The sequence below is a fragment of the Belonocnema kinseyi genome, chromosome 3 (assembly GCF_010883055.1).
Source record: "Belonocnema kinseyi isolate 2016_QV_RU_SX_M_011 chromosome 3, B_treatae_v1, whole genome shotgun sequence".
Classification (NCBI taxonomy): Eukaryota; Metazoa; Arthropoda; class Insecta; order Hymenoptera; family Cynipidae; genus Belonocnema; species Belonocnema kinseyi.
In genome coordinates, this window is record NC_046659.1 from 122,689,823 (window position 1) to 122,713,578 (window position 23,756).

The 23,756-nt window shown below is 32.1% G+C and overlaps 3 protein-coding genes across 4 annotated transcripts in view; 1 reads left to right on the forward strand and 2 right to left on the reverse strand.

Moving 5' to 3' along the window:
* The window catches only part of LOC117168798 (peptidyl-tRNA hydrolase 2, mitochondrial-like), a 27,022-nt gene continuing 3,266 nt past the window's right edge, over positions 1-23,756 (forward strand). The window contains exons 1-3 of one of the 2 annotated variants that reach the window (XM_033354614.1): positions 1-286; positions 506-700; positions 3,539-3,694. In XM_033354614.1, coding sequence (XP_033210505.1) covers positions 140-286; positions 506-700; positions 3,539-3,694 — 498 coding nt within the window. In that variant the 5' untranslated portion in view covers positions 1-139. Of the gene's footprint in view, positions 287-505; positions 701-3,538; positions 3,764-23,756 lie in introns of those variants that run through there. The other variant, XM_033354615.1, reaches the window with a different exon arrangement.
* On the reverse strand, positions 6,998-15,632 carry LOC117168796 (tetratricopeptide repeat protein 28). Its single transcript, XM_033354611.1, has 11 exons — positions 15,234-15,632; positions 14,083-14,340; positions 13,554-13,956; positions 12,911-13,468; positions 12,513-12,808; positions 11,919-12,384; positions 9,100-11,846; positions 8,653-9,015; positions 8,330-8,567; positions 8,045-8,257; positions 6,998-7,958 (listed from the first exon to the last, which is right to left on the reverse strand). The coding sequence occupies exons 1-11, from the start codon at positions 15,255-15,257 to the stop codon at positions 7,327-7,329; spliced, it is 6,198 nt and encodes a 2,065-aa protein (XP_033210502.1). The 5' UTR covers positions 15,258-15,632; the 3' UTR covers positions 6,998-7,326.
* Positions 19,352-23,756, reverse strand: part of LOC117168797 (putative tricarboxylate transport protein, mitochondrial) — a 10,124-nt gene continuing 5,719 nt past the window's right edge. The window contains exons 3-4 of the mRNA XM_033354613.1: positions 20,614-20,834; positions 19,352-20,521 (exon numbers count right to left, since the gene is read on the reverse strand). Coding sequence (XP_033210504.1) covers positions 20,339-20,521; positions 20,614-20,834 — 404 coding nt within the window. The 3' untranslated portion in view covers positions 19,352-20,338. The remainder of the gene's footprint in view (positions 20,522-20,613; positions 20,835-23,756) is intronic.

The following is a 23,756-nucleotide window of genomic DNA, read 5'->3' on the forward strand; positions in this document are numbered from 1 at the left end:
TTATGTGTGTGCAAAGATATTTGTGTGTCTCAGCTTTATCCACGTTTTATCTATTTTTATAACACAAAAAGACGGTACAAATTTTTTTAATACCATAAGCGAAATCTTTTTGTTAGTTGGATATACTTGATAACAAAAAATGGATTTATTACGTTCAATAATTGATAGTTTAATGGACCCGAAAGTTGGCATTCCTTATGCGGTTATAATCGGTTACAGTGTTTATTTTTTTTTCATAAAACAGAAAAGCAGTGGAAAAACTGACCATTATGAGTGTTCATTACCGGTAAGTTTATTTTTAAGGCAAATAAATTTTCTTAAGTTCTGAAAATCTGATAAATCATTTTGAATGTACCTACATTTTTCTTTTCTACTGTTTTCATATTGAAAAGTACTTTTTTCCAAATAATGTATTTTTCTGTGCTTTCAAAGGATGTCTCACGTTAATATTAAAAGGTAAGATTTTGTAGGATAATTAATATAATTAGCAATTTTTATATTACAGAAAATATCACCAGTTTCAGGAACGAATGACGATTTTAAAATGGTTTTAGTAGTCAGAAAAGATTTAAAAATGGGGAAAGGAAAAGCTGCTGCTCAGTGTGCACATGCTGCTGTAGCAGCATATAAAAAAGCATTGAAACATCCTAAAATTGTTGAAGGCTGGGAAGATTGCGGCCAAAAGAAAATAACTGTTCAGGTAATATATTTCGAAGTTTTGTAAAACAATGGTCGATAAGGGTAAGTGTAGTACGAAAAGCAAAGTTACGTCTTTTATTAGTGCATAAATCATAAATAATAAATACAGGTATAAGATTCATATTGCCAATAATTTCACAAAGATTTCACGTAAGTTTAAAAGATTGCACAAATTTAACAAAATAATTTCCCAAAGGTTTCGCCAAAATTTTGAAGATTTTGCAAAGATTTTTAATAGATTTAAAATATTTCATAAGGATTTGACTGATTTTCCAAATATTTCAGAAAGAATTTGGATTGATTAAAAAGATTGAGCACATATTTCGGGCAGATTTATAATATTTCACAGACTTCAATGATTTTTAAAAGATTTCTCAAATATTATTAAATATTTTTAAGATTTCCAAAGATTTGAACGATTTTCCAAAGATTTCACAAATATTTGGGATAATTATAATTGTAATTATAATTATTTTCTAAATATCTTGTTATTTTGTGATATTTTTCATAGTTTACGAGAAAAATGGAAAAATTACGTTTTTAGGTCAACAAAATCTTCCGGCCTCAAAAATGGCTTAACCCGCCCATGATGCTGATAAAATGCCTTTTTTCTAGTAATAGAAACTTAAAAAATATTTATGTCTTGTTAAAAGGTATTCCTATTTGGATGAAAATCCACTTATATTGTAAAAGGTCAATCTTTTTCGACAAAGAAATAATCTTTTTTAGTTGAAAATTAATTTATTTTTCTTGAAAATTAGCTTTTTTTAAATAGAAAACTAATTTTTTTTAATGAAAATTTAACTATTTTAAGCTTGGTTGAACATCAATCATCTTCAGTTGAGAGTTCAACTATTTGTTTGAAAATTTCTGTATTTTGTTTGGAACTTTGTCTTTTGTAATAAAGTATCAATCTTTTTGGTAATTATTTCACCGTTTTGGTTGAAAATTCAACTATTAGGTGGAAAATTCCATAAGAAATTCAATTAATTGGTGGGAAATTCATATCATTGGTTAAAAATTTTTTTTTTTGCTAGAAAACTAATTTTTTGGTTAGAAATTTTGTGCAGAAAATTTTTTCTCTTACCGACATTGAATCTTTTTGGTTAAAATTCATTTACTTGGGTGCAAATTAAACTGTTTCGTTGAACATTTATTTCATTTGCTTAAAAACTTATTTCTCTTAGTGAAAATTAAATTAATCTTTTTTTGGTAGAAAATGAATCTTTTGGTTAAAAATCAAACTAAAATGTTGAAAATTTCATTTTAAAAAATAACTGGTGTAAATGCATGTATTTTGTTAAAAATTATTGTTTTATGGTATAAAATTCATCTTTTTGTCTAAAATTTTGTTTCTTTTGTGGAACATTAGTTTTTTCATTGTAACTTCTACTGTTTGTCGAAATTTTTGGTTGTGAACATTTAATCTTTTTGGTTGAAAACTCATCTGTTTAGTTGAAAATTTAACTATTTCATTAAAAATTTATTTTATGTAGTTAAAAACTTATTTCTCTAACTTAAATTTAATCTATTCTATTTGTTGTTGAAAATTCAACTATGGTTTATAATTCAAGTTTTCATTGAAAAAGCAGTTTTAGTTAAATGGTCATTTCTTTCATAAAAATTTTTACAAATTTAATTGAAAATTCGTTTTTTTTTTGTTGAAAATGAGTGTTTTCAAAGAAAAATGTAGCTTTTCCATTTTTGCTAGAAAAATTTTTTTTCATTTGAAAATTCACTTTTTTTAAATTTGCCCTTTTTTAGTCAAAAATTTAATGACGGATAGAAAAAATATATTTTTATGTTGTAAATTGGACTTCCTATTTCAAATATTCGTCTTTATGGCTTGAAAACTGAACATTTTGGATCGGATTTTTTTCTTTATTGATTGAAAAGTCTTTCTTGGTTGATAATTCAAATCTTTTTCTTGAAAATTCGTATTTTTTGGTTTAATTTAACAGTTTATTATTGCAAATTAAAATTTTTTCGGTGCAAATCCCAACTATTACACTTTTATGAGAAAGATTGTACTTTTGCAACTACAAATTGAACATCCACTGATTCTTACAGGGTATATTTACTACACATTTTTTGTCATTTATAAGAATATTAATGAAAATAAAATTAAAAAATTTGAATTTGGAATGAAGATTGAGTGATATGACAAAACTTACCCATTTTAAATTTTATAACTTCAAAATTAATTCAAGAAATATTTTTCTATGTAAATGTATATATTAAAATGTTATTTTCCAATTATTTCTATCTGTCTGCATTTTTATTCCAAAAATGAGGTTGATTAATCTCTCCAACTTGCATCGAACTGTTAACTGATTTTCTTATTTCACAATAAAAATAAGAACAAAACACAGATAGTACACTTACCCTTAGCTTGTAACATTTTGTCCTTGAAAATATTAACATTGTTAAATTTGTGCAAAAAAGAACGGAAGTTCAAAGAAAATATAATTTCTTTCTTCTATCCTAAAAAAAATGTTAAAAGGTGCTTTATAGACGAAAAAATCAAATTAAAAAACTAGGCAACACAATTACGAATTGGAGTTTTCTAAAAGCATCTACGTTTTTAAAAATAGTTGATTAAATCAATAACTAATGACATCCACCTTATTCCTGCAAATAAGAAAAGATGTAATCATTAGGTTCTAATAAAAATAATTAATAGCTAGTTGATTTTTTATTAGAAATTTTCTTTTTATGAATCTATGACCCCGTTATTACACTTATCCCTATCGACCCTGTAACTCCTACGCTTTAAAAAATATTTTGCTTTTAAAATTAAGTTTTGAAATTGAAGTTATTGAAAAATGTACGCATTCAGGTGGATAATGAAGCAGCGCTTATGGAAGTTTACAGACACGCGAGGTCTGTGGGACTTATAGCAGACGTTATACAAGACGCAGGACGTACACAAGTTGCAAGAGGAAGTAAAACCGTTTGTGCAGTTGGACCAGGACCGTTCGAACAAATAGATAAAGTAACGGGTCACTTAAAATTATACTAGTCTTCTGCGAACGTTTTTAAATACAAACACCTTTTCAGAATACGTCTTTATTTTTAACTCTAAATCAGGTTGTCCACTCACCTGGAAAACGTGGAATTGTCAGGGAATTTTTATATGCGCGGAAAAAACCTGGAAATGTTAGGGCATTTTTTTAAGTCAGAAAATTGTTCCGAGAGCGTGCTTATTTTTTTTTCTAGGTGAAATTTTGCTTAAAAATATCACAGTTTGGTTGCAATTTATTCCCTCTTGACTAAAAAAAACTCTCTTAGTTGAAATTTCAACTCTTTTGCTACAAATTCATTTTTTTGTTTGTTAAAGATTAATAATTTTTAATAAAATATCATCTATTTATTTGAAAATTTGATGAATTTGTTGAGAATTCCTTTTTGTGTGTATAAAAAATGAATTTTTTAACTGGAAATTGAGCTATTCCTTTAAAAAATTTAATTATTTCGTTAAAAATCCATTGTTTTTAGATGAAAAATTAACCTTTTTGACTACAAATTTACATAGTCCAGTTAAATATTCTATCATTTTAGTTAGAAAAATTAACCTTTTAGTTTATAATTCAGCTACATGGTTGAAAGTGAAACTCTTTCGTTGAAAATTAATTTTTTGGTCGAAGATTCATAACTTCAGTTAAAAGTCTATCTTCTTGGTTGAAAATGTAACTTTTATGTTGCAAATTCGTTGCTTTTTTTGTAGAAAATTAATATTTTATGATGAAAATTGAAACGTCCCATTTGATTATTCATCATTCTAAAATTCTGTTCAATTTTTGGTTAAACATACTCTTGATTGAAAATTCGTCTTTTTGTAGAAGCTAATTTTCTTAGTTGAAAATTCATCTTTTTAGTTAAAAATTTAAGTTCTTGGCTAAAAAGGTAACTCTTTTGTTAAAAATTAATCTGTTTATTGAAAATTCATTTCTTTAATTGATGAGTTTAAAATTTTGATAAAAAGTTTTTTTTTATCTAAGTTTGCCTATTCAATTTTCGGATAGAACAAATGTATACATTTTTTTTTAAATTTGTCTTGATAGTACGTTCAACTACTTCAGTTGAAAATTCATCTTTTTAGTTAAAAATTCAACTATTTGGTTGAAAGTTAAACTCTTCCGTTAAAAATTAATTTTTTTGTAAAGATTCATAATTTTAATGGAAAATTCATCTCTTTCTTTAAAAATTCAATCAATTTGTTGAGAATTCTTTTTTTTTTGTACAAAATAAATTTTTTAACTAAAAATTGAACTATTCCATTGAAAAAATTAACTATTTTGTTAAAAACTCATTGTTTTTAGTTGAAAATTTACTTAGTTCAATTAAATATTTCATCATTTTAGTTAAAAATTAATTTCTTTGTTTGAAAATTAATTTGCATAGCTGAAAATTATCGTATTTAATTTCGGGTTAAACCCTGATCTTTTTTGGTTGAAAACTCTTGTATTTGGTTAAAAATTCATCTTTTTGGATTTTGGAAAATTCTTTTTGGATGAAAATTAAAGTACTTAGTTAAAAGTTAAACACTTTGTGTAAAAATTAATTGTTTTTTTCTTTTTTTTTATTGAAAACGATTTTTTTGTAGCTGAAAGTTCAACTAAACAAGTTAGTTTAATATTCCACAATTTGAGTAAAAAATTCATCTCTTTAGAAGTAAATTTACCGATTTAATATAAAAAGAAAAGAATGTTTAAATTGAAAATTCATGTATTTTGTTAAAATTTTGGTTGTTTAAGTTTATTTTTCAACTGAAAATTAGTTGTTTTTTTTGTATAAAATTAATATTTTTTATTGAAAATTCAACTATTCCGGTTGAAGATTCATCATTCTAGTTGAAAATTTATCACTTTGCGTTTGTTGAAAATATTCTATTTGTTGAATATTCGTTCTTTTCAGTTGAAAATTAATTTTTTGAACTGAAAACTAAACTATTTCATTTTTTAGTTGAAAATTCAACTATTATGTTAAAAATTTGGTTTTGTAGAAGCTAATATTCTCAGCTGAAAATTAATCTTTTTGGTAGAGAATTCTACTATTCCACTTAAAGATTAAACATTTTAGTTGAAAATTCATCTTTTCAGTTGATGAGGTAACAATTTAGTTGAAAATTCATTTTTTTTCTGCTTGAAAAATAATGTTTTAACTGAAAATTTAACTAAGCCAGTTTAATAATTCATAGTTTTAGTTGAAAATTCATCCTTTAAGTCGAAAATTAATTTTTTTAACTGAAAGTTTACCTATTCAATTTTTGAGAAAAAATATATATTTCTTAGTTAAAAATTCGTCTTTTTTGGTACAAAATTAATTTGTAGGTTAATTAATGGTTTGGCTAAAGATTCATAATTTCAGTTCAAAATGTATCTCTGGTTGTAAATTCGTTTTTTTTTGTTTAAAAATTAATTTTTTCAATTGCGAATTTAACTATCCCAGTTGAAAATGTAACTTGAAAATTCGTTTTTCCTTTTAGTTGGAAATTAATATTTTTTATTGAAAATTCAGTTATTTCTGTTGAAGGTTCATCATGCTGTTTGAAAATTCAACTTTTTGTAAAAAGTTCTACTATTGCAGTTGAATATTCATAATTTTGGTTGAAAATCATCACTTTAAGTTGTTGAAAATTTAAATATTTTCTTGAAAAATCGTTTATATTTTCGGTTGAAAATTAATTTTTATTTTCTTTAAAAAATTAATTTTTTGATCTGAAAATTGAACTTCTCCATTTTTGGTTGAACTCATATTTTCTAGTTGAGGTTTCAATTATTTGTTTAATCTATTTTGTTGACCTATTTTGTTAACTATATAAAAGAATAAATTTCCCTATTTTCATGAAAAATCTTCCTGTTTCCCCTGGTTTGACAGGGTTTCTACTTTCCTGGAAAATATCTTTCATTTGAAATATTATTATATTAAATATGAAAAAACAGTTATTGTTTTTTATATATCAGTAGTACTATTTTTACACATTTAGATATTTACAAGTACAACAAACAAACTCGCGAAATTATATACATATTCCGACTCGATTGTTAAAAAAAATGTGAAATACTCTAATGGCTCCGTACTATCGAAAATTAAATCGAAAAAAAATTTTGAGAAACTTGGAAGAAACCTGGTACTGTCAGGGATTTTTTTCCCCAGGATTTGAATAGACACCCTGTAAATAGAACCTTTAAGTTTTAAAATTAAAATGAGTATTTAAATTTAATTGGAGAAACATACTGCAGGAAAAATTAAACGACTGGTTACCATTTATTGACACATTGTGACAACAAATTTCCTGTATCCAATGAATCAATCGATTTATTTTGATTGATCATAATATAAAACAATATCTTACATAAATCTTACGCAATACACTTTATGTTCCATCTAGTGTACGACAGAAGATGGCTCGAAATTAAATATACCAATAAAAACTCGAAACCTTCCTCACATAATTTTTAAGAGAAGCAACTTCTCCCTGGATTGGTTAAAACATTGAGTTTATGGCCACTATCTAAAATTGTTTATCTACATGTTCCTTTGTACTTTGCGCTGTCTAGTACTTATTCCACGACCGTGTTCGTGTCTTTTTCTTCTTATAAATATATCGTCATAAATAATAATTTATACCGGAGGTGGAGGAGCTTTCCTATGTATTTTATTAGAACTGGTCGCACTACACTGCGATTCAGCAATTGATCTCCCATCAGCCTCGTCTCTTCGACACAATTCAGTCTCGCTATGCAACCAATTCTGAGGTTGAACCGATCTGTTCATTTGATTCTGCTCGTTCTCTGGAACAGAATTGACTTCTTCGAGTAGCTTCGAAAGAGACGGAGCTAGACCCAATCCTAGATTTCTTTCGTGGTAAACTTCAGAAATTGTCGGGGTCAGTTCGCGAGTCAAACTCGTCAAGGACGTTGCTACATTTCTCATATTGTGAGGAATCGTCTCATTGGTTTGGGTAGCTTCTGCTTGGGGATTTAAATCCTCGTTAGAGGGATGTCGGACTTTTCTCGCTGGCCCGTTTCCAATCTCGGTTCGCACGCTCAGCCTTTCCAAGACTGTAACAGGAAGAGGAGGCAGAGGTTGTCTCCTGAGAATTGTCGCGTGACCATTTTCCCAATCTGTGACCGAACTACTCGAACTTGAACCAGGTCTTGCGTTTTGTTCAGGATATAAGTTTCGAATCCGATTCTGATGATTCAGATTCATTGCCATCGGAGGACTTGGAGTGAAGGCTACATCTGACTCTCCTAAAAAAAAATTTCATTCGAATTTAGAAGTGTAGAAATTCAAAATTAAGAAATACAAGTTGAAGAAAACATTTTTATAAACGCACCTCCGCCGTTTTGAATTGGTTGTCTGGATACGGAGATGTTGGAAGGCTCCGTCGTCTTTCCATCTGGTTCTCCTCGATGTCTGACGTAACTAGCAAAGGCTCCACCCAATCTAGGTCGGTCTGATAGACTTTTGTCCGTTGGAGCGACAGAAACCAAACTTTCCATAGAACTGCCGGAATCCAGACTAAGACTCTTTGGTGCTTCTTGAGTATCTGAAATTAAATTGATTAAGTATTGAAAGTGCAAAATTGAATTTAGGTTTAGCTCTTTGAGGTTTAACTCACCGAACAGAGCTAGAAGTGCTTGCAGAGCAAATTGAACTGCTCTACGAGAAGCCTGCTTTCCAGTTCTTAGAATTACTTCAGACTGTCCGACTTCCATCAGATCGAATCCCAAGCTGGCAAATAATTCGTGTGAGCCAGAAGCTCTCCAAACACGAACTGGTAACGAAATTTCCTGACCCTCGGTTGCGCTGCTTGCTCGTCTCATTGCCGAGATCACGTCTTCTGCGACTTCTGGTGCCTGAACCAAAGAATAATATATTTATATCTGATAAAAAAAATGGTTAGGCATTGTTCAGAATTATTGAATGATTTTTAATTCAAACCTGCAAAAGTCGGACAAGGGCGTGCAAAGATGCAGGACCTAATCCGAGAAGAGCTTGCAAACTGGCGCTGCACCTTGTTAGCCTCTCCTCCGGATCGCTTTGAGGAAAAAAGACCGAAGGACGAATTCCATTTCCAGCCGGTTCAAATCTGAATCCCACAGACATCAACAATTCTCTCCAGCCTGTCGCTGAACCGACTTTGTTTTCTATACTTCGCTGAGTCGTGTACATCGCGTTCTTCTGACCACAGTGTATTCTTTGAAGAGACTTTTCCACGAGATGAAGAGTCACGCGCAAAGCGTCTCGACTTTGCTCTGGACCTCCTCGCAGCAACTCTGCTAATGCTTGACCCATTAAAGCAACCTTCAAGAAATGAATTATATTTATTTCCGGCAAATGAATTCATCTACGCTTGAGAAATTAATTGTAGACAAGAAAATATCTTACTTTGTTTGAAAGTCTCGCATCACCACCAAGAAGAAGCCATCCAGCCCAATTAATAGGATGAGCAAAATGCCTAGTGTGTTGAACAGTCTGCATGGCTTCAGCCAAAGCTCTCGAGGCTCTTGCACCTTGAAGCATGGCACTATAAAAAGCTCTTAACAAAATACTGCCGGCGGTTGGGGGAACGGGCCACATTCCTATCAAGACGCATTGAGCTCCAGAGTTTAGTAAGGTTTTGGTTAACCTCTGCACTCCTTCAGGAGTGACTGTAGTATTTTCACCACCACTCCAACAATGCCCACTGGAAAGAACTACCAAACGAGCACTTAGCCTTACTCTCGAGATGTCAGAACAGCTTAAAAGATACTCTGGCCTCTCTGGTGGCTCCTCACTCTGATCAGCACATAAAGCTAGTGTCGGAGTGTTCCAAAGGATGGGAGTCGTTAAATGAACGCATTCTGCATCAGGTAGTGATCTTAACACTGCAGATCGCGTGGCTTCAGCACCAATCAAAGGTCTCGTCTCCAAAAGCTCAGCTACAATTCCAGTTTCTGTTTCTGCTGAGGAAACACTCTCAGGCCATCCAAACTCCTCTCTGACTTTTTCTGGCAGGGATGGATTTCCTGCTACTAAGGCAGCGACCGTGGCACCTCCTTCTGGCATTGGAGTTCTTGACCGTCGTCTGAGAGCGGCGAGAGAAGGTACGACCAATAGTGAGAACCTCTCACAGAGATAGTCCTCTCCGGAATTCGATTGAAGTGCTGGAAGTGGAGCTAAGAAAAGAGACTTCTCCACTACCATGATCAACTCCTTTCTCGTCGGTGGTAAAAGATCTTCGAAAGGGGCTAGAAGTAATTCATAAAGATTTTGTATCGTCTGAGGAGCTTGCCACGAAGGTCCCTTTGCTCTTCCCCATCGAGCACTACCTGCTCGTGAACTCACCGAGCCAACACTGAATAAACTACTCAGACTGTAAGAACTCGCATTCAAATGATGACCCCTGGACGGAATGTTTGTGCACTCTTCGATAAATTCATTAGTCTCTCCTAGAAGAGCTTCCCTCGCGTGAAGAACTCTCTTCTCCAAATCTAATCCGTTCTCGAGAGTGGTAGAGTGGAATCTCAAAAGTCCTCGACCTGGAGCGAGGCACCAAGTATGAAGCTCGTTTTCTACTTCACTGTAATACAAGATGATCCCTCGTTGTCTGTCAACGATCTCGGAATAATGCGACGCGTCTTCTAAGCTGTTGTGTTTCGACCGTCTGGAACGTTCCGCCCAGTTTAGAGCTTCCTCAGGCCTGTTCAAGTTTACTAGAACCTTCTGCAACATCCTATAAGTCTGTGACAGAAGATCTGCTCTGCTTGGTTGTCCACAGACGTAGATTAAACTCGCGGAAGAACTATCGAGGGATTCCAATAGACTCGCAGCTTTTTCTAGTTGATCCACAGATATCGTCGCCTCTCCAGCTTCCCAATGCACCAGACCCAATCGATGTCTCAGCCTAGCAGCATCTTCTCTCCTACCTAATCCTTCTGTTAAAGACAGCCCTGACTGTAGATAACTCAGAGCTCTAGACAGGTCACCGCATAGATGATGTAATCGTCCCAAGCTTGAAAAAGCAGCCGCTCTTGCCACTTGATCTCCAGCTGCTGCAGCTAGACTTAAAGATTGTTCTTGGAGTCTAATTGCCTCTTCAAACTGACACAGAGCTTCCTGAGTTGCTCCCAGGTTAGCACAAGCTCTTGCCTGCAATCCAGCTGCGTCTAGACTTTCAGCAATTGACAGTTCTAGTTGATGATGACGTAGGGCAGAACTGAGGTCGTCCATGAGAAGATGAACAGCTCCGAGTCCACTGGCAGCTTCTGCTTCGCCTGCCCTGTCTCCCAGACCTCTGGCCAAAGCTAATTGATGAGAGAGACAGCTTACAGCTTGCTCATGATTTCCAAGAGCCGCGTGAACTCTCCCTAAATCTCCATATGCAACTCCTCGCAATTCAAGGCTATCCACTTCATGAGCCGTGACCAAACGTTTTTCAAAACAGACCAAAGCCTCCTGTAAATTTCCTGATGCCTCTCGTGCCCTTCCGAGTCCCCTATAGGCTCTCTCTTGATCTCGAATACTTCGCAGTCTAGTAGCTGCCGACAATTGCTGTTCATGACACTTGATCGCTTCTTCAGGATCACCTAAAGCCTCGTAACAATCTCCCAAGTTTCCAAGTGCCCTTGTTTTATCTAGTAAAGCTGTTCCAGTTGTAAGTGGTTCCAAGGTCGCTAATTGCTGTTCAAAATAGCCAATCGCCTCTTCGTAATGGGCCATGTTCAGTCTCGCGATTCCCAAGTTTCCTAAAGCCTGAGCTTCAACTCCAGAATCGGCTAGCTCTCTCGCTCTTTCCAGTTGTTCCTGGTAGCACTTTACGGCATGTGTATATTGACCTAAAGCCATATGGACCGCTCCTAAGTTTCCATGCGCCCGACACTCGCCCCGAAGATCTCCAGCTTCTTGTCTCAAGGTCAATTCTTGTGTATGAAATCCGAGCGCCTTGTCCAAGTTCCTGGTGCTTCGATGAGCGATTCCCAAAGCTCCGTAAGCTGCTGCTTCCAAACTTCTATCGGCTGCTTGTCTAGCCAAGTTCAACTGCCTCTGATGCATTTTTATGGCCTCTTCGGTCTCTCCCAGTTTCAAAAGACAGTCTCCGATGTTACCCAGAGCTCTGAATTTTCCAGCTAGGTGCTTTGTCATGTGAGCTATTGCTGAAAGTTCCAATTCAAATTAGGTATTGAATTTCAATCTCAGTTATTGATTTATGATAAAGAACACGTTACCTAGATAATACTTTTGACACTCCAAGGCTGTATCCAAATTTCCAAGAGCCAGATGGGCTAATCCAAGGTTACAGTAGGCTCTTCCCATTCCTGATTTGTCCTGCAAATCCTTCGCCAGGGCCAGATCTTGATCATAGTATCTGACAGCTTCCCGATGATTACCTAAGCAATAATGAGCATATCCTAGAAAATGACAAGCTTTCGCTTCGCCTTCCACATCATGAAGTTCCTGGGACAACATTAAATAGTTTTCGTAGTAGGGAACAGCTTCCTCGAACCTTGCTCGTGAAGAGAGACAATTAGCGAGGTTTAGAAGTGCACAAGCTTCGCCAGCAGCATCTTTTAGTTCTCTAGCTATGGCCAGGTGGGCTCTATAGTGTCTCAAAGCGGCTTCGTGACCTTGAACTGCTTGATAGGCCACTGCCAAATTCCCATGAGTGCTTGCCTCTGAACTACGATCGTTAACCTGTTTAGGAAATTTTTTTACTTCTTAAGGTTTGAGATTGCGTTAAATATTACTCACACACGTCCAGAATTAATTCCCTGGGATTTAAAAAACGAAAAACTCTGAAATTTAATAGTCAAAGTCCTTACCTCTTTGCTTATCGTAAGTTCTTGCTTGTGATACTTGATAGCTTGCTCATAATACCCTAGAGCATTGTACGCATTCCCGATGTTTCCATAAGCTCTGCCCATTCCAGCTTTATCACCCAAAGCTCTAGCAATTCCCAGATGAGCCTGGTGTAATTTAAGAGCTGCGTCATGTTCGCCCAAAAGTTGATAAACTATTCCAAGATTGCTGCAGGCTCTTCCTTCTGCTACTTTGTCTTTCGTAGTCAACGCAACGTCCAATTGCCTCTGATGCCAGAGTTTTGCTTGAGTAAGGTCACCTTAAAGACAAAAACAAATTAAAATCGATTGAGCCAGTGTCAAAACCAAAATACAAAAGCTGACTTTAATAATAATTTCGGGTCCAAAAATCAAACACTAACCAGCACACCTAGCAGCATGACCCAAACCAGCATAGGCCCTCGTTTCTATCGCCCTATCGCCAAGTTCCTGAGCGATTCTGAGTACATTTTCATGATAGGCCATCGCCTGACTAAAGTTCCTTCGATAGTGATGAGAGGATCCCAAGTTACTAAAGGCTCTAGCTTCCTCAACTCGATCTCCCAATCTTCTAGCTATTCTCAAATGCTGTGTGTGACAATCCACCGCACTTTCGAATTCTCCCATCGCCAAATAGACAGCACCAACGTTACCGATTTCTCTAGCTTCCTGCAGACGATCTCCCATTTGTTTCACCAGCTGAACACACTGTTTGTGGGAAGCTAGGGCATTTGGTAAATCTCCAATTGCTGTATAGACATGACCCAGACTTGTCAAGGCAGAAGCTGCTGCCTGGGTATCTTTGCACTTCATCGCCAGCACAAGCTGATACCTGTGTGCTGTCAGAGCCTCTTTGTAACTCCCTTTGCTGAAGTACGCTGAACCTAGATTGCCATGAGCTCGACATTCTCCTTGGGTATCTCCCAATGATCTTGCCACGCCTAAAAAGAATACAAGATTTGGGATTGAAAATTGAACGAAAGTATTGTCAAGATCCGCGATTTCATATTTGAAAAAAAAATTTACCTAGATCCTGCTGCATGTAACCAATGGCCTTATCCAAAGAATTTAGAGCCCAATATGCGCTAGAAAGTGCCGAGAAGACTGATCCTCGCAATTTTAAACTACAAGATCCAATGGAAAGAGCGGCTTCAAGCACACCAGCTGCTGCTCTATACTGCCCTGCACCAAGGAGCTCTTGACCAACAACCGAAATTACGACGAAGGGAGATTCGTCGAGTTTCATAGCTCGAAGTTGCTGGAATGTCGGCTCCAAGGTGACTCGAAGCGGTGACTTTAGGGAAGCTTCTACGAGACCAGAAAGCAGCTGACAGTTGGAAGGATCTCGAGCCAACCCAACGCTGAAAGCGACGAGTGCTTCGCCATGTCTTCCTAAACATTGTAGAGCTACACCTTGGCGATAGTATGCCTAAAAAACAGCTGATTTTAGGATATGGAGCAACAGTTTTCACATCCAAGTTACTCTAATACTTTTCCAGTATCAGAGATTTCCCAGATTTGAAACTATAAATTACATTCAGATTGGCTACTGTACCTTTGGCCATTCAGGATTTAATTCGGTAGCCCTGACGGCATCTTGCAACGCCAGGGCAAACATCCCCATTTTTAGACGAGCCGCAGATCTGTTAGAAAATAATACATGACTGAGTGGATCTAGGGCAAGAGCTTCTGTGTATAGGGTAGCTGCTAGAGCATAATCTCCGTTTTGGCAAGCCGCATTGCTCCGTCGCACCGTCTCCAGGAACAGCACCCGGGATCCAGCGGCCAAGGCCGACGTACCTTCGGGCTCGACCTTAAATTAATTAAAATAGTCAGATACAAAGTCAATTTCACCCTAAAAAAAAAATCAGTTTTATAGATGATTTGAAATAAAAAAAAGGGGGTTTTGCTTGATCAGAGGAATTAAAACGACTTTTTCTAAAACCAGTCAACAAGGCCGAGTTTAATAACTGAGTTACTTTTGCTCGTTAAAACGAAATTTTAATCATATCAGTGTTATAACATTTTTGCTTCTTAATTATGGATTTACATAACTCATTTTTAATTTAGTGGTGAAAGTATTATCTTTACGTAATGGAAACCATAGTAATCAACTTTTTTTAAAATTTATATTATTAAAATTAATATTATAATGTATCTTTCACAAAAAAATGTAGTTGAATAAAAGTCTGTTTTTAATTTAAACCTGGATATGAATTTCTAAAAAAAATGTTTAGCTTTCTAAAAAAAACGAAGGAAATCTAGAAAGTAAACAAAAATAACAAAATCATGTACTTTCTCAATTCAATAAATTCGGTTTATAAACAGGAACAATATTTTTTTTGCAGAAACATAAAAAATAATACTCCAATTGCAGGAGAAATTGATAAATAAATTGCGAGTACCCGTCATTACGAGCGTGTCTTCAGAAAGGTCAAGAATGTAAAAAATAAAATAAAAACCACATAACTGTGCGCTCGTCAATTAATGGAGATTTTCTCAACTCTCTTATCAATTCACAAAATTAAAAAGATTACTCTACAGCATCCTCATTTTCTTCTAAATAGAATGCAATTTTCTTTCTTCTTCTCTAATATAATAATTTTGGAGATAAAGAGGCGAGGAATTGCGGATATCCGTAACGGTTTTTTTGAGGAAAATTGAAAGCAGACCGTTGGGACAAGTGGAAGGACCGGTGACAATTACCTCAGAGATATCCCTATGAGACATTGTTTAAATCGGGCCAGTAGCATGCTTTTCACTGGGCATCATCCGGGACTTCAGAGAGGTGTTCCATTAGATAAGATCCGAACTCGGATCAGCAAGATCCTTCCTCTCGGCTCGTAACACACACTTGGCCGTTTTTCTCCAGACACTTGTTTCTTTTTCCGCGAAAAACAGAACACCTGCGATTCCGAAATCGCATTCGAAGATGGAACTGGCGGTGCAAAACACCTCCAGACGACAGCGCACGCGAAAACAGCGAGTTTGTTTTCAAAAGGTCGGATAAAATTGGATTGATTAATAAAAAAGGAGGGAGGCAGGCGTCTTAGGGGGGCACCCACTGCATTCCTGAGGCACAGCCATCTTGGAATGTGACCCCGGGTCCCCCCTTGGGCCCAGAGTGGGGTGCTCGAGAGGCCTTTCTCTGTGTGCGCGACCGCAACGGCGCGGCGTACACAAATCCCCACCTGTTCACGAACGCGGGACTTAGGCCGGGGCCTTGCCGACCCCATACCACCGCTTTCCACCTTTCAACTCATTCCACTTGTACCCTGCGGCTAATGTACCCAAAGCTATTTTTTTCATAAGGCCCATTCCTATAACTGCCGCTGCGAATTTCCGGTATTACTTTAGCCCATTAGCAAAGAAAGTTCAGCTGGAAATGGGCCAGAGAAACGTTTTTTTCAATTCGCGGAGTCTCCAGTGAATGATTCTTATGTGAATGGATAAGGCCCTCAAGCCAATGAATTTTTTACTTTCACCTGCGACGATAATAAACAAATTGAGATATTGTCGATGCAGGTTGAATGTGTTCACCGGTATATTTTGGTCATGGGAGGGATTCCTGGGAGGGCTGGATGGGGTATCTTATGTCATATTCTAGAATCTAGATTTTACCAACTTTTTTTATTTTTAGCGAAAATTTCATATAGTGATCTACTCATTTTTAAAGATAGATAATACATTCTCAGATTTTTTCTCCGTTCTTGTTTGTATTATGTAATCTTCTTATGAATAAAAATAGAAATTCCCAGTTGACTCTTTTCTGGGTATAGTTAAATCTATATACATATGAAAGCAGTTTTTATAATTTACTGTCCATAAAACCATCAATTCTATATACTGACAACATTTTTATTTCGAAATTAGCTTTTTCTGGTAATGAATATTTATTTACTAAGAAGAAATGAATAAAAATTTTAGGAGATTTCGATGAAATTCAAAGTAATTTAAATAATATTTTTTTAAATCTGAAAAAATTCGATAAATTTTCACTCTGAACGTTTTCCGTTTCCAAGTCTCTCTTTAAGTTTTCTTCTGTACTTTTATTTTTATTTCTGCAGCATTCTGTTTTGCTTCTTTTCATATTTTGCACTCCTTATTATCTATTTTCATTTGCTTCCTCGGAACTGGTTACAACCAGTTTATTTCTAATTTCTCCCTCCTTTATATATATATTTTTAAACTTCTGGTCTATATTTCTTTTTTTTCTCTTCATTTCCTATACTAATTTTCCTGTTTCTGCTTTTTCTCTTTCATTTGTTTTTATTTTTTTAATTCCACTATTTTTGTTCATTATAATTTTTCTCCATGCTTCTCTTTTTTCCCATTTTTCTTTCACAAACCACCACTTCTCTTTTGATGATATCTTAAAAATATTGCTTACGACTGAAAAAGAGATTATTATAATTTCTATAATTCTAATTTCTGGGAACAAAATTCAACTGCTCTTTTCCAGATTTTCCAGGTGAAGAAACCAAGTTTTTCCAGGTCTCCTTTTTTACATTAAATATATGTGTTTTACGTCAAATATATTAATGTAAAAATGAATCATTTCAATTTGTTTTGGCCCACAATTTCTAAAGAAAGCAAAACCATAAATAAGCAAATTCTGATTTTTTGCGAACATAATTGGTCTTTGTAAAAATTTTGGGAATATTTTTAAATCTTTTGAATTCTTTATGAAATATTTGAAGTATTTGTAAATTCTTTCTTTAATATTGGCGCTAATTTGAAACTATTAAAATCTTATGAAATTCGTTGAAACCTTTTAAAAATTGCATAAAATCTTGTAGGTGTTTTGAAATCTTGAGGGTGTTCGCTGGGTCGGGAATTTTATGAGACCGGGAAAAACCGGAAAATGACAGTGAATTTATTTCTTCACCGGAAATTTAGAAAATGTTTAGAAGTCAAAAAATCGGTTAAAGTATGATTTCAAAGAGTTTTTAAATAATCAGATGCCTTTTTATGTTTTTCAATTCTGATATTTAGTTTACAATGCGTAATTCGAAAAACTTGCATTTACAAATTTTTCATTTTGAATTTTAATTTTTAAGCATACAATTTTCATTAAAAAATTTTTAAATGCAGTTTTAAAAAATTTTTTAAAATTAGTAGCTTTTTAATTCGACAATTTTAGATAAAATTTTTTTCAGTTGATCAAATGAAAATAATAAATTATAATGATTTGTGCAAGTGAACTATAGTGTAAGGATTAACAAGTGAGTAATAATTGATTTTACAAGACGATTCGGAATTGATTAAAAAATTAAGAATTTCCAGATTTTAACGTAAAAATTAAACTGTTTCAATGGGATAAGCTTTGTAGTTAAACAAATGTAAACTTCAAACTAATATATTAGTAATTAAAGGTTTTTATTAAATTAAAAATATTGTTTCATTCTAAAAGTTGAAAATTAAAATTTTTTTAATTAAGAAAAGAAAAATTACCTAATATTTACAAATATTTGCTTGCTCACATAAAATCAGTAATTATAAATCTGACATTAAAAACTAAAAAAAAAAACTAAAGTTTAAACATTATAATTTGGATTGTTATATTTCATAAAATTTAATTTACAAGTAAAATTCTTGAATTTGTATGTATAATAAATATTGCAAACCTACAAATCTTAGAAAAAGTTAAAGTATGTTGAAGATATATTAAGAGTCTGAAACGATATAAATTAATGAAAAATTTGAAATGATTAAAAATAATGTCAACGAAGTGTCTACGTATACCGATAAAATAGGGTAAATTGTCTAAAGCCTAATGAATAAATTTAAAAAAATATTTATCAAAAATATGTATCATCCAAAAAAAAGTTGAAAATTACTTTTTATTTTTACAAAATTAATTTTAAGAGAATTTGAATCATTTTAACAGATGTTTAAAAGTTCTAAAAAAACTATAAATTTTAATATATGAAAAACAACATGTAGATGATTCAAGATTTTGAAATACAATTTTAAAGTTTTTTTTAAGAACATTTAAACTGTATATAACTTTTAATTAAAAAAGGGTTCAGTTTATAACTCAGCTCAGTTTTTATTACTTCAAATTGGAAAATTTTTAACTTTAGAGTTCGGATTTTTAAATTCCATTGACCGTGAAAGATGTTTGCAAACCGGGAAATGACAGGACATTTTTTAATGTGATTAAAACAGACACCTTCAATTTTTGAAATTCGTGAAATTTTTTGAAATTCGTGAAATCTTTTGAAATCCTTGTGAATTTTTAAAAATGTTTATGGAATCTTTCTGGCATATTTTGTATTAGTTTTAAATTTTTGTGCAATTGTTTCAAATCTTTGAAATCTTAAAAATATGGTTTACCCTTTTTCAAATATTTGAAATTCTTCAAATCTTGAAATTTGTTCAATCTTTGTGAAATGTTCGAAATCTTTGTGAAAACACGCCTTTTCCAAATCTTTGAATTCTTTTAAATCTGTCTGAAATTATTGATACCTTTGGGAAAAATTTGTAAATTTTTTAATCTAGTGTTCACACTTTTTAAAGTCTTTGAAACTCTTATAATTTTTATCAAATCTTTTGAAGTATTTTTAATTATTTGTGAAATTTTTCTTAAATTTTTGTTTCATACATCTTTTATATTATTTTAAATCGTTGAATTATTTGCAATCTTTTAAAATCCTTTAATATCCTTCTTTAATTTCTTCAAGAACTAAACAATTAGAAATGGAAAACATACAAAAGTTGAAAAAAATCAAAGTTTTAAATGTTAGATATAAGATTTAATTCACATTAAAATTGTGCTCTGCCATGTCCCATACTATAGAATAACCCATAACACAATTTACGACACAAATTGATATATTCTCAAAATGCAGTAATAAATTACAATCAAACCACTAACAACGAAGATAACAATGAAAAAACTCCAGATTATATTTCACACGTAGTGTATAAAATCTGAAATAAAATAAAATTTCACACTTTTTCTGTACTTTTCAACAAAGAATGTGATAATACGATGTAAATTACTAGATTATACAATATTTCTACCCTAAAAATTGCGATGGAATGTTCGTTGGAATGAGTCTTGCACGAAGAAATCACTTACTTTCTATGAATTACTGCACACTTAATTAACAGTTTAATTGCTTGATAAACCAGGCAACGAATACTTGACGATATTGTGCTGTAGTTATCTTTAATTTTGATGAACCAATTTAATATAAATATTTACCATGTCATCAAATGTTACCAAAATAAGAAAAATGCATCACGTAAAATATTAAAATATTACACAAAATTCATCAGAATCAAAGACCCGCAGCATATTTTGTACACTTTTCAATTCTTTAAATAAAGGTAAGTATTTGTAAAAAAAAATAACGATAAAGATTTGATATATCAAATGCCGAATCAAATCTTTTTTCGACATAATATTCGTTATATGAGGATGATACAAGAGTACCATGAATATAATAATATACTTACACGCTATTATTTGTCCTTGAAATTATGGCAAATTGCCCGTAAAGACTTTACTGAAAAAATATTGTTCTGGGAACAGGAGATGAAAACCGTTTGAAAATTCAAAAAAAAAAAAAAAAAAAAAGAAGAAACAGGTACAAAAATAAATAGTAACTTTTCTCCATTCGCGCTTATTATAAAAGTTTCTCAAAATTGATTTGATCTCCTTGGTTTTGTTTCTTCGCAACAGCCTAAGTACAAACACAGTTTGCACCACTTTTTCTGTTTGTCGCAAGTTCTATTTTGCAATGCCTAGAGCCCCTAGAAAATAGATTGGTGCCGAAAATAGTTCATGGAGCGGGCGATTTTCAAGGCCAAACTTTGTTGAAGAGATCCATGAAGGAGTCATAAATCATGAAAGTTATGGCAACGTCTAGGCAAACTCGACCGAGTCGTGGAACAGTTCCTTTATAGAAAGCTGATGGTCCCTCATTCTTCCAAATCAGAACAGCACAATTCCAACTGCTTTTGTATTTTGCGGCTTCCAGGCCCTGCGAAAAAAAAACAAGAAATAGATTAAGATCCTGCCGAAAATTCGAATCTGTATTAATTTTTGTACAATTTTTATTGCAAGTCTATTTACCTGCATTCTGGTTTTCACAACATCAATAGGAGTGTTTCCGAAAACAGAAGCAGCCCCTGCTACGGCTCCAAAGACACCGACTATTGGTTTAGGTACTGATTTGTTCCTTTCACCTCCCGTGTACCAATCCTTTAAGGTTTCCACGACAAAGAATCGAATTGCTTGATTGCTTCCTTGCTTCATCATGGTTGGTACGACACCTTGATATACTCCCCTAAATCCTATATTAAACATTGATTCGATAAAGTTAATCGATATTTGTATTCATTTTTATTTAAGGGTCGTTTTATAAACGGAATAAGAAAATATTTTGGATACAAATTTTTTATTTTCTAATTTATTAATATATTTTTAAAAAAATGACATTTCTACCATAAAATCTTGAACAAAATACTTGAATTTTCAACAAACTAATTGAATATTGAACCTAAAAAGATGAATTCTCAATAATAAAGTGTAATAGCTGATATTTCAACAAGAAAAAAATAAATTTCAAAACCAAAAAGACGAATTTTCAACATTCAAAGATTTTTCACTTAAGAAAGAAAAGAAAGTTTACTTAAATGGTTGAACCTTTAAGTCAAAAGATGAATTTCCTTTACAAAAATTGAATTTTTAACCATAAAAAATATTCATTTTAAACATCGTTTAATTTTCTATTAAAGAGACAAACCTTCAAGCAAAAATATTATTTTCAACCAAGCTGTTGGATTTTTACCCAAGATAGATGGAAGTTCTACTAAAATAGATGGATTTTTAAATTAAAAAAACGAAAATATTTGAATTTTCACCAGAAAAAGATTTTAGTTTGACATATCAACATCTTAATGTGATTTTTAAACAAGAAGTAAATTTTCTACGAAGATACTGGAATTTTCAACCCCAAAAGACGAATTTTCAACAAAACAGTTGAATGCTAAACCAAAAAGGATGACATTCAACAAAACTTTTGAACTTTAAACCCTTTTAGTTGTATTTTTACCCAAGAAAGATTTTTTACGAAGATACTTGAATTTTCAACTAAACAGTTACATTTTTATCCAAGATATATACAATTTTTGCTCAAATGGATGCATTCTTTAATGAAGACAAACTTTCAAAAACATATTTAAATTTTCATTTAAAAGAGATTTTAGTTTGACTTTTTAATATTAAAAAGATGAGTTTTTAATAATAACTAAAATTTCTACGAAGATACGTGAATTGTCAATAAAAAAGGATAAATTTTAACAAAATTGTTAAATTTTCAACCGAACAGTTGCATTTTTATCCAACAGAGATACAAGTTCTACTAAAGTAGATGGATTTTTAAACAAGACCAAAAAATTGTTAAATTTTCATCCAAAAGAGATTTCAATATAAAGTTAATTTTCTACGGAATAGTTGAATTTATAAAAAAAAACAGTTGAATTTTCAACCAAAAAAGATTTCAGATTACTTTTCAACACCAAAATATGAATTTCCAACAAAAGGTAAATTTTCTACGAAACAGTTTAATTTTCAACCGAAAAATACGAATTTTCAAACAAAATCGATGACTTTTTATCAAAATTGTTGAATTTTCAACTAAAAAGTTGCATCTTTAATTTTTATCCAAGAAAGAAGCAATTTATACTAAAACAGACGAATTTTTTTAATTAAATAGACAACTTTTCAAAAAAATAGTTGAATTTTCATCCAACGAAGATTTCAGTTTGACTTTTGAACATCAAAATATGAGTTTTTTAAATAAGAAGTAGATTTTATTTGAATATACTCAATTTTTCAACCACAAGTTCCATTTTTATACAAGAAAGGTGCATTTTCTGCTAAAATGGATACATTTTTAAATGAAACCAAATTTTTAAAATCATAGTTAAATTTTCATTAAAAAAAATAAGTTTGACTTTTTAATATCAAAATATGAGTTTTAAATAAGTAAAATTTCTACGGAAATACTTGAATTTTCAATAAAAAAGGATGAATTTTTACAAAATTGTTGAATTCTTTTCCAAAAAGTTGCACCTTTATCCAACAAAGATACCATTTCTACTAGAGTAGATACATTTTAAAGAAGAAAAAAAGAGTTGAATTTTCATCCAAAAGAGATTTTAGTATGACTTTTCAATATCAAAATATGAGTTTTAAACTGGACGTAAATTTTCCACGAAATTGTCGAATTTTTATAGAAATAGTTGAATTTTCAACCAGAAAGGATGACTTTATAAAAAATTGTTAAATTTGTAACCAGACAGTTGCATTTTTATAAAAAAATGCAATTTCTAAAAAAAAAGATGAAATTTTGAATTAAAAAAACAAGTTTAAAAAAAATTGTTGAATTTTTTAACGAAAAAAGACTTTAGATGACTTTTCAACAACAAATAATGAATTTTAAACAAAAACTAAATATTCTACGAAATAGCTAAATTTTCAACTGAAAAATACGAATTTTCAATAAAACAGTTGAGTTTTCAACCAAGAAAAAATTGCAATTACATTTTTATTCTGTACCCAAGAAAAATGCAGTTTTCACTAAAACAGATGAATTTTATAATTAAAAAGACAGATTCTTAAAAAAACAGTTGAATTTTCATCCAACAAAGATTTCAGTTTGACTTTTGAAGATGAAATTATGAGCTTTAAAAAAGAAGTTAATTTTCCACGAAGATACTGAATTTTCAACAAAAATGGATGGTTTATTTAAAAAATTATTAAGTTTTCAACAAAACAGTTGCATTTTGATCAAAAAAAGATGCAATTTCTACTAAAATAGATGAATTTTTTTAATGAAAAAAGACCATTTTCAAAAAAATAGTTAAATTTTCATCCAACAAGAATTTCATTTTAACTTTTGACATCAAAATATGAGTTTTACGTAAGACTGGAATTTTCCATGAATATACTTCAGTTTTTAACCCAAAAAGGTGAATTTTCAAACAAATAATAAAATTTATAACTAAAAAGATGTACTTCAGTAGGTGCAGCTGCAAAAAATAAAATAAATTACTAAAAAGAATATCATCTGACATACGGCAGAACTTCATTTTCAAAATTCCCTAATTTTTCCCTGACTAATTTTTCATTTTCCCAGAATCTTAACTAGTAAAATTTTTAGACTAAAATCTTTTTTAAACGGAATAAAACAATCTCAAATTAAAATGGAA

Bases quoted from the DNA above. Each gene is read 5' to 3' on its own strand.
- LOC117168796 (XM_033354611.1), bottom strand. From the start codon at position 15,257: ATGTCTCATAGGGATATCTCTGAG. The intron at 13,469-13,553 runs GTAAATTTTTTT...TATTCTTTTTAG, and splicing joins TTACATGCAGCAGGATCTAG to GCGTGGCAAGATCATTGGGA. The intron at 12,385-12,512 runs GTAAGGACTTTG...TTTCCTAAACAG, and splicing joins AACTTACGATAAGCAAAGAG to GTTAACGATCGTAGTTCAGA.